General features: G+C 47.1%; 6 protein-coding genes across 6 annotated transcripts, besides 1 other annotated feature; 2 read left to right on the top strand and 4 right to left on the bottom strand.

The window, feature by feature from the left end:
* Positions 1 to 452: 452 nt before the first annotated feature.
* On the top strand, positions 453 to 2,114 carry FPSE_01998 (uncharacterized protein; the record flags this gene model as incomplete). The annotated part of the gene is made up of 4 exons (XM_009255117.1): positions 453 to 509; positions 560 to 1,102; positions 1,149 to 1,283; positions 1,335 to 2,114. 4 exons carry the CDS (start codon positions 453 to 455, stop codon positions 2,112 to 2,114), a joined length of 1,515 nt encoding a protein of 504 aa, XP_009253392.1.
* A 128-nt stretch (positions 2,115 to 2,242) lies between these two features.
* Positions 2,243 to 2,666, bottom strand: FPSE_01999 (uncharacterized protein; the record flags this gene model as incomplete). The annotated part of the gene is made up of 2 exons (XM_009255118.1): positions 2,243 to 2,535; positions 2,600 to 2,666. 2 exons carry the CDS (start codon positions 2,664 to 2,666, stop codon positions 2,243 to 2,245), a joined length of 360 nt encoding a protein of 119 aa, XP_009253393.1.
* Positions 2,667 to 2,908: 242 nt separating this feature from the next.
* On the top strand, positions 2,909 to 5,766 carry FPSE_02000 (uncharacterized protein; the record flags this gene model as incomplete). The annotated part of the gene is made up of 2 exons (XM_009255119.1): positions 2,909 to 3,348; positions 3,405 to 5,766. The coding sequence occupies 2 exons, from the start codon at positions 2,909 to 2,911 to the stop codon at positions 5,764 to 5,766; spliced, it is 2,802 nt and encodes a 933-aa protein (XP_009253394.1).
* Positions 5,767 to 6,041: 275 nt separating this feature from the next.
* FPSE_02001 (uncharacterized protein) lies at positions 6,042 to 7,382 on the bottom strand (the record flags this gene model as incomplete). Its single annotated transcript, XM_009255120.1, has 1 exon — positions 6,042 to 7,382. The coding sequence occupies one exon, from the start codon at positions 7,380 to 7,382 to the stop codon at positions 6,042 to 6,044; it is 1,341 nt and encodes a 446-aa protein (XP_009253395.1).
* An 889-nt stretch (positions 7,383 to 8,271) lies between these two features.
* On the bottom strand, positions 8,272 to 9,357 carry FPSE_02002 (uncharacterized protein; the record flags this gene model as incomplete). Its single annotated transcript, XM_009255121.1, has 2 exons — positions 8,272 to 9,002; positions 9,051 to 9,357. The coding sequence occupies 2 exons, from the start codon at positions 9,355 to 9,357 to the stop codon at positions 8,272 to 8,274; spliced, it is 1,038 nt and encodes a 345-aa protein (XP_009253396.1).
* A 587-nt stretch (positions 9,358 to 9,944) lies between these two features.
* Positions 9,945 to 11,467, bottom strand: FPSE_02003 (uncharacterized protein; the record flags this gene model as incomplete). The annotated part of the gene is made up of 5 exons (XM_009255122.1): positions 9,945 to 10,444; positions 10,499 to 10,682; positions 10,730 to 11,131; positions 11,178 to 11,192; positions 11,240 to 11,467. The coding sequence occupies 5 exons, from the start codon at positions 11,465 to 11,467 to the stop codon at positions 9,945 to 9,947; spliced, it is 1,329 nt and encodes a 442-aa protein (XP_009253397.1).
* Positions 11,468 to 12,062: 595 nt separating this feature from the next.
* Positions 12,063 to 12,143: a repeat region.
* Positions 12,144 to 12,688: the final 545 nt, after the last annotated feature.

Raw genomic sequence — 12,688 nt, 5'->3', positions numbered from 1 at the left:
GATCGACATGTTTCTTTAGAATGATTTGCTACCAGCGGTTCATAAGCTCAGAGGATATCGGGCTCAACGGTCAAATCAGATTCTGTAACAGACATAATTCTGATAAACCTCATTTAGAAACTGCCTTCAATCTCATCGACTTGCCTCGAAACTCAACACTATACCCAACAGGGAAAAACGCTGCGCTCCATCTCATCCTTCAGTGGAGATTATCCAATCACATCATCAACGCTTAGGTTGATCCTTGTCTCCTCTTCTCCAAGGCTTCCCTACTTCTCCAAAATCAGCCTTTTATCCCCAGCACTTTATAGAAAGCGGGGGCTATCAAGTGAAAAGGAAAGGACAGACAGACAAGACAAGTTTAAACTAAATACCAGCTTGATCCACCGCCAGAAACCATACCTCAGACTCAATCTTGACTCTTTTAGGATACATCGACCGCTGGCTCCAAAATGCCCGGTGTTCCATCTTACAAAGGCTGCGATGCTTGCCGGAAGCAGAAGAAAAAGGTAAATCTTGACAAAAATGTCCAAGATCGAGGGTTTAACCGCGGGAATAGTGTGACAAGGCTCAACCGAGATGCGCCAGATGCGAAAGACTGGATATACCTTGCGTCAACGTGGGGAAACAACGTTACAAGTTCAAGATCCAGACTCTGAACCGTGAATCGTCATCGAGTTCGACACCCCAGATTGTTGACACTGATGGGGAAACGTCGAGCTCATCTGCATCGCGAAAATCAGTGTCGCCGTTTCTCTTCCAACAAGCTCTTATCAAAGTGCCGAGTAACAAGACGACTGTTGTCACCCATACGTTAGTATCAAGACTGGAAATCACAGACTTGCGATACGACATCACCTGCTATGGAGATTTTCTTCGGCATATCCCAGCGAGACTGGGGAGGAATGAGGCCCTTGACGCATCTGCTGACGCTTTGGCTACCACCTTCTCGACACTTCACATGCCGCAGGGATACCAGACGATTGACGCACTGACGAAGTATGGTCGCGCTATAAACTCTTTGAGGCTATGTCTCGATAATCCTGCCAAGGCTAGGATGCCCGAGACCATGTGTGCTGTGTATCTCATCATGATCTGCCAGGTTCGTTACATGCGCACGTGTTCGGATCGACACTAACATCTTGCAGGGTTGGCTCGGGAGAGACGACGATCCATGCACAAGCCATGGTCAAGGTCTAGCGTATCTTCTTAAAGCAGCAGCACGAGAAAACTGGAAAGCTGGTTTCGAAACAGACATGGTTCTCACATTTTGTGTCCCAGTGGTATGCAAACTCCTTATCCCTCCCCTTGAGTCCCGACTAACAACTTCTCAGATCATAGAAAGCATCTCAAATCCCAAAGTCAAACTGGAAAAATGGTTCTGGGACATGCTCGACAACTTCAAAAAGAACAACCCCCCTTCCACGGCCGAAACGAGACAAGCAAAACAAGAAGGACAAGATTCCGGTGGTATTCCAAGCCTTTCGATAAGAAACTTGGGAAGACTGCCGGACTTTATCAATAATCCTGAGACACATCGTATGGAAATTACGTGTGCGTATCATAGATTGTGTCGAGACCTGCGCAAAGTAGCAGAGATTGTCAGAGCTGTGACATGGGAGCCCGGATACTCTCCCACGCCCATGCAACTTCGACTGTCACGTTCGTACAACTCTGCATACTCTGTCTTGCTCACAGTTCTCGTGATAATGAACTGTCTCATGCAAGCTTTCGATCCATACAATCTCGCCCTCGTGGGTGAAGCAGCATTGTGTTCTTCGGAAGTGGTGTCCATGGCACGTAACATCAGTCAGTACCGACCACTCGGGGCAAGCCATGTACCGTTGGCGCTGGCTATCGCATGGGCTGCTACTGAAGAAGAGGGTCTGAAGACGCAGCTATATGACCTGCTGAAAGAGTACCAACAAGATTGGATGGTGACGCGGTGGGACAAGGTTGGGTATTGGTGGATGGATAAGTTTGGCGAATTAAGGGAAAGATTGGCACCCAGGGTTATATCTCCAGATGACGAGGACATCTTGACCTTTGAACGTACGGGCGTGAGTTTGAGTTACAGACCTAAACAGCCTGCTGAGGAGTGTTGTGTTATGTGAAGAGTTTGGTGCTTATGTAGGAGTAATATGAGGTGAGCAACACTGAGGTCGGAGGAACTGGGATCGAAGACAATGATGAATGATAAAGGCAGTATATGATGCTAAGCGCCTTTCCAGACGAATTATAATTATTTTGAATGGTTGTGTGGATATGGCTTGGTGATGCTAGCAAGACACCCCGAAGTAACAAAAAGAGGAATAACGACGAGTAGAAAGACAATAAGAAGTCCTACAAGACCATGAGGGGTTGTAAATATCGGTCGAAAAGGTCGGAAAAGCAATGACATGGGGTTGTAGATGAGAAACATGAAGGTTGAAACAGGCACTCGTATCCAGATTCGTTCATCCTGGCTGAGCGGGACTTCTTCTAACCTTCCTGACATCTGCCGTACTTCATTGTAGAAGCCTGCCTCCTCAGGAGCTGTGTTACAGTGGAGTTAGCTTGATCGTCGGGTAGTGTTTCTTGGATCAACGAGAAACCTTACGAGTGTCGTTTTGAGACCACCGAGAGGTGCGCACAAGCGGCGTGGTGCTGCCCTTTGTTCTGAACATGATTTGATGAAGTCCTTTTCCAACTGCCTATTTTTTGATATTTCGAAGGATGCAACAGAATGAGTCGGGCTGCAAGCTGGGGACGCGGGTTTTCAGCCCCCCAAGTCAGTCAGCCTCGACATGGGTTTGCATCGGCCCGTAACATGTTCCGGTCAGCGAGGCAGATTAATGCAATGCATTGTATATCACAGCCTTAGCCTGATTTTCAACCTGAACCAATTTATTAACGTTGTGTCTTCTCGATGGCTGAACTAGCTGCGATAGCACTGGTTGGTAACATACTACAGTTCGCCGAGGTGGGTATCAAATTAACCAAAACCGCACAAAGAGCATACAAATCGACGTCAGGTCTTATTCAAGAAGACGAAGAGTTTCTCACCGACACCGAACGATTGAAGAAGCTAGTTGGTCTGATTGATCAGAGTCAACCAAATCCTGAAGATGCTCGACAGACTAGCATCGATGAGAATTTGCGACAAACAGCCAAGGCCTGTGACGAATATGCCTCACAACTTGAAACCCTTCTTGGCTTCTTACGTCGGAGACCTGGAGAGTTGAGAGCATTGGAAGCTTTACGGACTGTGATGCTCAGGCGGCTCAGGAATACGGAGATTCAAGCTTTGGAAGGAAAGTTGATCAATGTGCAAATGAAATTATTGCTTGCTTTGACAACTTCGTCACAGTCAGTTCTAACATAAGAGCAAATTTATTCAGTACTGCTGCTAAATTTATCTATAGTTCCCGGCAATCATCAGCTCTGGTTGCGATACGTGAGCTGAAGCAACAAAATGCCGTGTTAGAAGCAAACACAACTACAAAACTCGAATCTATTGAGTCCCTCATTCGGGGTATCGACCTGAAGGAAGAAGGCACAAGAAACGCTGCCAAGATGGTCATTTCACATCTAGACAATCTCGTCGTCGAAGCACAGCGCGTCAGGAAGTATCATGACTTTCTCAAAAGCCTTCGATTCAGAGAGATTAAGCAACGACACAGTGCCATCCAGGACCATCACAAAGCCACGTTTAAATGGGTCTTTGCGAAAGGACAAACTGGATTTCGGGAATGGCTTGAGGACGGTAGAGGCTTTTTCTGGGTCAAGGGCAAGGCTGGAAGTGGAAAGTCGACACTGATGAAGTTTATTGCTACTCACGACGATACACAATCGCTGTTGCGTACCTGGGGAGGTGATCGAAGGGTTATCACGGCCAGTCATTTCTTCTGGAATGCGGGCTTGTCCATGCAAAAGTCACTTACTGGGCTATTCCAAACAATTTTGTATCAAGTTCTCAGAGAATGTCCTGAGCTTATCGACACTATTGACAGTCCACGACAAGAGTCCTCGGCCGAGTCTAGTCTTTACGACTCTTGGGATGACAAGACTCTTTTCCGGGCTTTCGAACAGCTCTCATCTCAAAAGTCTTTACCCCTGCGCTTTTGTTTCTTCATCGATGGCCTTGATGAGTACACTGCTGGAGCGCATCGATATACCGGAACATTTGAGGAGCTTCTCAGTCCGTTGAGGGTTCTTGCTTCGTCGAATTCCATCAAGATATGCGTCTCTAGTCGACCTTGGGATGCTTTCGACCGAGAGTTCAGCCATGTCAAGTGGAAGTTGCAACTCGAAGACTTGACCAGGGAAGACATAAGGCGTTATGTAAAGGAGGAACTAGGCGTTCATCCAAAGTTCCAGGAGCTTTCTGAGATGGATCCACGGTGCTCTGAGATAAAAGATACTATCGTGAAGCGGGCACAAGGCGTGTTTCTTTGGGTTTATCTTGTGGTTAACTCTCTCAAGAGAGGGCTACTGAAGGACGATAACTATGCAGATCTGCAGAGTCGACTAAATGAGCTTCCCGATGATCTACAGAGATACTTTGAGCACATGTTACAGTCTATCGAGGCTATCTACTGGGACAGCACAACGAGGATCTTCAGAACTGTCATCGCTGCGGAACAATCTTTACCGTTACTCGCCTTTGAACTTTTGGATCGCGAAATGGAAGATCCTGATTATGCTTTAACGATGCAAGCAAGTCCGTTGACTGATGTCGAAAGCGAGGCTATCTGCAAACGATCAAACACAAGGCTCAACGCTCGTTGCGGTGATTTACTGTATGTCACTGTGAACCCAACCGAAACTGGACTGTTCAAGAGTCAGGTAGACTTCCTGCACCGAACTGTGAGGGATTTCTTCCTTGACACAGGCGTTATAGACGACATGATCCAAAAGCGCCCCACGGAGAAGTTTGACCCTCACTTGTCGCTCTGTAGGATCATGCTTGGCCTCAACAAGGTCATTACTCGGGACGAAAACTCTTCACAGGTTTACAATCAGCTATACATCATCGCCGATGGTCTGATGCATTATGCTCGAAACGTCGAGGAAACATTTAAAAGGCTTAAAGAAGACGGAATGGCTGAACATGATACGGCAAGTTTGGAGCAGGTCTTCACAATCCTCGATGAGCTAGACCGCACGAATTGTGAAGGTCTCAACCATCTTGGAGTTCACTGGACAAACATAAAGGATCCTCCACAAGGCACGTTTCGAGAGGGACGTAACAAGACCTTTCTTGCAGCGACAATACAGGCTCGGTTGGCGTTATATACCGCAGACCGATTAAAAAAGAACCCTGCCGAGATCCGGCAAAAGGGAGGCCGTCCTTTATTGGATTACGCCCTCAGGCCAACAATGGTAACGCCTCTGCCTCTCCAAATTATTCATCTAGAACAAGGACCGGTGTTACCGATTGTGGAACTTCTCCTGGATTTGGGCGCTGATCCAAACGCTGGGATATATATATACGAGAACAGGACACCGTGGGAACTATTTCTGGAGATGTGTCACCAGCATTCTAAACAAGAGATAAAGCCGGAGCATCTTCTTGATGATATTGGACGTGCAATGGAACTCATGGTACAAGGGGGTGCGCGAACGGATGGGTTATTCCAAGTTTCTTATGGTCTATCTATGAAGTTGATGGTTATTACTGGTAGACTTGGGCTACCACAGCATTGTATGAACAAGATCGAGGAGGTGGTTGAGAACAAAGAGCAAGGCCGTTCTTTTCTGTCTCGTATGTTTAGGTGGAACTAGATAAGGAGTAAATGGCTAGAACTCTGGCCAAGTCACCGCCGTACATAGCCACGACACTGTAAATATAATTCCATGATCGAGAGATTGAACATCAATACCAAGTTCTGTTGACAAACTGCAAATTCCCATGCATAAAGGTAATGATCCAGGACTATAACTGGACAAAAGAAATACTGACAATGGTAATTTGCACATATCATTCATTCGACACCTAAACTCCGTCATCAAGATATATCATATTGTACAAGAAATAAAGCCTGCCCGTCCAGAGACACCTAAGCAGATGGTCCACCAACATAAATCGTCAAAGTCTGTGGCTCTCCCGAAACAACACCCGACGCATTCTCATTTCCATCAGGGTTCACATCATCGTAAGGAAACGCATATCCCTTGTTGTCAACCTCGTAAGAATGCACGATTCGACTGTAGTGGCTTGTAGGATCACTCTTGTAGTACATATCCTGTCCTAACTTAGGTTGTATATCGCCACCGCCTTCAAGAAGCGTGGATCTTACAAAAGCGGCGCAGAGACGAGGGACAACGGCAGCGTGGACACCGTTATCACCTGCTTGTACTGTGAAGGGGCCGCTATTGCAACCCCAGATATCCTTGGTGTTGGGCTTGGCGTATCCGCGATTATCCCCATCGCAGGTCAATTCTTCGCCTGTAACGCGACATTTTACCTCGCCTGCTTCGGATTGGGTGTTGATGATGAGGTCTTGGTTGGTGTACTTTGCCCAGACGTCGTTGACATATTTGTCCCAGTAATCCCCAAAAGTGATGGGTTCGAGATCATACTGGTTTCCGGGAGACAACACTCGAACTGGTTTGCCCTGGGCGTTGGCGATACACATGAAAGTCCAAGCTCTTCCATCGGAGTCTTTCTGTTTGACAAGATCATCACAGATCTTGCTAACAGCACCAGACTCGAGGCCGACACATGATTGCTCGCTTCCATCCTTGAGAGCAAGACCCATACCAAGGGGAATCCCAACAAAGTCGACATAACTGATGTTGGCGTAGAGAATACCATTTGTATATGTAAGCTCGACGAAACCCCAGTCCACACCTGCACTGGGATCTTGAAGGTTCGTGACAGAAGGCTGGACGAGACCGTCGCCACTTCCAATGTCTACCACAAAGAAGTGAAGATCATCATTGGCGAAGTAAACACGGCCAGAGCTCATAGATATAGGAATTGTAAAGTCCATTGTCTGACCTTGTGGTGGAAGGGGAATGGCAATGTTGTCCTTGATCTCGACAGGTTCTTTCGACCCGCCTGATTTAGGATATACCAGGCTTCCATCAGCGCCTATGAAAACAACAGTGCCATCAGAGTCCAGCCCTGAGATGTAGGCTCTCACGTTGCCACCACTGAAGTTATTCACCAGCTTCAGTGGCAACGAAGCAGGTTCGGCGCGGTGTGTGAGAACGCGAGTTTTGTTGTTTGCGTATGTGCCGTTAAGTAAATTGTCGTCTGATACTTGGATCTTTCCAGGATTTACTCTAAGAAAACCCTCGGGCGTTGTATCGTGACGACGAAGGAGTGACGTGGATTGAAAAGGAGCGGCTAGAGCTGTGCCGATCAGGCCAGCCAAGAAAAGGAATGAACGCATTCTATCAAAGAATGACTTTAAAAATTGGTTAAAAGAATGAATGAAGAGAAACAAAACTGAGCTTTACGGAGTGCAACAGCATGGTGGTGGATTATAGTGATATATAACTAAAATTCACAATCAACAAGTGTTTCACGAAACAAAAGATTTCCAGGGACAATCTGATGTCCGTCAAGGATGCAGCAATCTGCAATGGAGGAGTCATGGTGAAGATGCATGAAATAAACAGGGGAGTATCGTAAACGTTTGACATATATTCGAGGGAAGAGGCTCAGATTGCGCGTTATGTGAATTGATTCGCTGGTTGGTGGAGGAGCTAGGATGAGTTTGAAACAAGGGTCCTATGAAAGGTCAAACACTTTTGTTTGGGAGGATCAAGAGTCCATGCTCCTTTCATCTCGTCCTTGAGTCGGCCAGTTAATAGACCAAACCCCCGGTTTATTTTCTCCGAGATGACGAATTGTTTCAATGACTCGTCGTTGATAGTGTAGCATTAACATATGTGTGATATAGGACTCGTAGCGCTTAGCTACCCAATAAACAGCACTCAAGCCGAGAAGTGACAAGGGATTACAGACTTGGATTGTTTCGAGATACATAGTTCAACGGGACTGTCAATTTGATCAAAGGATGAATAAAAATCCTTCTTGTTGGTTGTAGGATCAGACCTGAATGGTGCTGTGTTTCAGACTGTCAGCCGCTAAACGCACGTATTTATGCGTTGACGATCCACGACACGGATTGGCCTGTGCTTGCGATCCTGCCATCACTTAATAGGATAAGCATCAGTTATCAAGTATCAGAGTTGAACAAACGCGGAGCTAACATTGCCATCTTGATGAAACTAAAACTGCTTTTGCTGATAAACCTAAACTAAACTTCCATTATACTACAACTTGCTCTGCTTGATTAAATGAGCGTTAACGGGCGAAATAGCCTTGCCCGTCTGATGAAAAGAGAGAATATTCTCCATACCCAACTTCTCAAATCCAACATGTGAATCCAGGGATGCACCCGCATTATGCGACAATAGCTCCACGTTCTTCATCTTGATCAGCTCAGGGCTGATGACAGGCTCGTGCTCAAAAACATCAAGTCCCGCACCTGAGAGATGTCCACTCTGAAGAGCTTCTACAAGGTCTGCCTCGTTGATGAGTTTTCCACGCGCGATGTTGACCAACTTGGCGCCCTTCTTCATCTTTGCCAGACCCTGCTTGTTGAGTAGCGCCTCGCCTGCAAAGGGCGTCGCGACAAGGACGCAGTCTGCTTCCGCGAGGAGGGTATCTGCAGATTTGTGATAGACGGCTCCAACGGGTTCTTCGATTGCTTTGGGCATTTGGACCACGTCATTGTAGAGAATCTTCATATCAAGTGCCTTGTAAGCTTTTTCTGCAATGCGTTGACCAATTCGACCGAAGCCAATAATGCCAAGACTGAAGCCGCGAGGGTTGCGAGATACAGGGGCGAGGTTGCGTTGAGCGTCTAGGAATTGCTCGCTTGAGCCGGAGCGGGCAGCGATGCTGGACCAGCTTAGTTGCCGGAAGACGGAGATGATGAGCCAGATTGCGGCGTCTGCGACAGATTCTGTGCAAGCAGCTGCGGCGTTACAATATGTGATGCCTGTACTAGTTAATATTTATTTAAAGATATCTTGGGGGGTAAACATACCTCTCTTGGCAAGCGTCGCAGTATCAACCCAGTCAAAGCCAGCTCCAGCACTGGCATAGATCTTGCAAGATGCAGGCAGTAGAGAGATCAATTCCTCGTCCCAATTGCCCATTTCGCCGCCCGTGTTCCAGAACGGTCTGTAGATGGCGAAAAAATCGCCAAAGGTCTTGTTCTTTAGAGCTTGGATGAATTCAGCGCGAGGCATGCTGTGCGACCGCTTAATGTCGAAGTGGGATTTGAAGGTGCTGTGAAGATCATGGTTCCATTTTATGTCGTCGCCGAGCTGGAGGACAATTGGTTTAGCCATTTTGACTGTTAATGAGATTGAGCTTGATAGAGGTATGGTGAAGAGATTGAGACTTGGATGATGTTGACAAGATGTTAGATGGATTCAGAGATGTAGGATATGAGATAAATCAGCCGTTAAGAGTCGTTATATAGACTCGGACCTTCGGCCGATGGATATTGTTGAGAGAATGCCGTGTCTGAATAGCCTAATTTTGACCGTAACGATTTATTTACAGGGCATTTCTGGCTGCTATCGACCCATAGAAGCGAGTATCGGCAGAAGTACCATTGGTCGGAAGACTTCCCCGACGCTAATATCGGGCTTCTCGCCGGGTCGAAGGTCATCGTGATTGAAGAGTCTGGGGTAAATGAGGAGCGATGGAGAGAGGCCGTGCAATCATTGCAGACGCTGTTCAGTCTCAGGGTCTTAAAATTTGCATGCTAAATCTGGCTTGTCACTATTTTTGCTTCTGTTGGACTACCTGACAGACTGTGCTGTCGTGTAGCTGCTTCAATGTAGTCAATCGATTCCTGGCGTGCTATCCAAACTGCATGTTATGATAAAAGCGAACACAAATGATTGCTCGTCTGCCTTCAACTTCCACTTCAATCCTTCTTTTGGACCCTAGGGAAACTCAACCAAACACCAGCAACAACAGTGATCAAGGCAAGAATAATAGGCTGCAAAACACCGACACCCTTGCTATTCGCAATGGCTCCAATCGCAAACGGAAAGATGGTTCCTCCAGTGCCACCAATAGCCATGGCGAATCCAATAGCAGATACATGGATCTTGGCTGGCAGAAGCTTAGCAGTCACCATGACCGCCCCAGGAAACATGGGCCCTAAAAAGAAGCCCAGGAAGGCGACAGCAACGGCCGACACTATGAACTGAGGAACCAGCCAAAAGAGAAGTTGTAGGCCGATGCAAATGACGAGGTAGATAGACAGGCAGAGTCTTTCGCCAAAACGCTCCGTCACAAAACCTAGACATGCTCGTCCGAGAGCCATGCCTGCCCAGAATCCTGTACCGGATGCACCAGATGCATATGCCGAAGCCTTTCGTACGCGCAGCATAAATGTGACAATCCATCCACCAAGGCCGACTACAAATCATTAGTATTGTTCTTAAGGCCAGGATGAGATGGTCATCTACTTACCTTCGACTCCCATGTAAGCAAAGAAGAAGAACGAGCAGAGCCATGTGACTTTGGACTTGAGGGCCTCTCTTGTTCCAGCACCACTATTTTCTGTTTCGTTCACATGTTCAAGCTGATAGGCAGCGCCAGTCTTTTGCCAGAAAGAAACAGTAAGACCAACCCACTCGACAACAGCAATTCCAATCTGCAGACTGTTAGATGATTGCTCGATGTTCTTGACGATGAACTCACCATGAGATAATAAAACGTATACCAAGGCAGGTCGTAGGATACAACCATGGAAGTGGCAATAAGCGGTGAGAATAGCGCTCCGAGGGAATACGAAGCGTGCAAAAAGCCCTGCACAGTATTTGCTTTATCCATGGCGCCCACCCAAGCGCAGAAGCAAGCATCCGTGAGACCGTTTCCAAAGCCACTGAAGATGTTGCACACAACAAGAACGGGGTATGGAGGGTGCAGAGCCAGCGCGACAAAGGTGATGAGATGGCAGATGGGCGCCATAATAGCGACACCACGTTGGCCGAAACGCATGTGGATTCGGGCATTGGTGAAGGCGGCGACTGAGTAACCAGCAAAAGGAGTAAGGAAAATGAGCGAGATGATTGTGTAGCTTAGATCATAGTATTTTTCGAGCTGTTGTCATGTTAGATGGTGTTGATGTATTCGCGAATTAACATACATATGGGATCAAAGCCTGCAATAATTAGCATAGTGCAATTGAAGAGTTTGAGAGATACATACACCAACGGCTGCATCGTTCATGCCAGCAATGATAAATGACAAGAAAGCAAATCCGAGCTTGGGCATGTTCCCTCTTGGATAGTTCCACCTCTGCGCCTGTGACTGCGCATATGGAGGAGGCACATCATCAGGCGGTAAAGAGAGTTGTTCTTCCATTGTATCTTTTCCACGTCCTTGTAGAGTCGTGAGCTCAATCGGCTCCTGGGTCTGTGTGATGGTAGTCGACATTGTTGATGGATGACCTCTACTGATACCAAGACGATGAGGAAAAAGAAATCAAGCTTTTTCCTCCCTTCTTGGCGGTATTTATCAGCCGTCGAGCAAGGATCTGCAGGTGGAACGGATAAATAATAAATGACTTGCTTGCGCCTTGTAGACCTGTAAATGGAAATTGTTCCAGCGAAGCGAAGGATGGGATGGTGATAACGCGGGGTTTTGGAGGGTGATGCTTATTCCAGCACGCTATACTCGTTGGGGCAATTGTCGGGAGGAATTTCCAGCTTCGTTACAACGGCCCGTCGGATACACTCTCCGTAGACACTTTCCGCTCTCATTCCGCTCTCCATAGCTTGCATCAAGACCACTGCTATTCACATCTCTGCCACCAGGCTTTGTGAGCAGCAACCTTTTACGTCCGTTACTTACCATTAGGAAAGATGCAGGTTGGTGCCTGCCTAGTACCTAAGGTTGCCTAAAATGGCATGGCTGTGACTTCCCTAAACCCAAGGCAAATACAGTGACGTGACCCTGTGACTCCTCCCGTGAGGGTTCATTGCAGTTTTGGCAGGCGCGCCTTCCTCATTTCCAGCATAACACATTTTCTCTCTCCCTTCTCGCCCCCCTCTTTCTTTTCTCATCATCATCCTCCTCCTCATCTTTTTCTTCTTCTTCCTTCACCAGCTCCATGATCCATCAGGTCCATCATCAGATCCATCCTCTTCTTTTTCAACTCCATCAGTTCCATCATGATGAGCTTTTTCTTCGTCTTCATCGGCTTTGGCCCCATCGGCTCTTTCTTCTCACTTCTTTTCTTCAGCTTCTTCATCTACATTACAAAACGAGCATTGTCCCAATGACGTTCACACTTGCACCTGGCCATTCATCAAACTACCAGCCATCCCTACAAAGAGCAACCACTAAGCCGTGGATCTTCAGAGCTGAGTCACAAACAAACTACTTGAATTAGCCCAGGAGTCTCTGGAAAACGATGATGCTGATGGCTCTCTTCTGTGTCAGGAAGTGCTTCCGAAGCCTTCATGTCAAAGCACAAGCAAGCTGAAGACGCCGAGAACGAACGATGAACACTGGCAACGACTGGCTAAGCTTCAGGCCTACCGGCACAATACTAGCCTGGGGATAGGGTTTCCATCTTCAATTACACTTTTTTGAGCATCATGACTCCAATGCCCTCACACATGACCTTTGCCCTACTATAAGGTTCAGAAGGGG

The sequence above is a fragment of the Fusarium pseudograminearum genome, chromosome 1 (genome assembly GCF_000303195.2).
Source record: "Fusarium pseudograminearum CS3096 chromosome 1, whole genome shotgun sequence".
NCBI classification, from domain to species: Eukaryota; Fungi; Ascomycota; class Sordariomycetes; order Hypocreales; family Nectriaceae; genus Fusarium; species Fusarium pseudograminearum.
The sequence above is the reverse complement of the archived record's forward strand: the minus strand, read 5'-3'. Positions and strand labels throughout refer to the sequence as shown.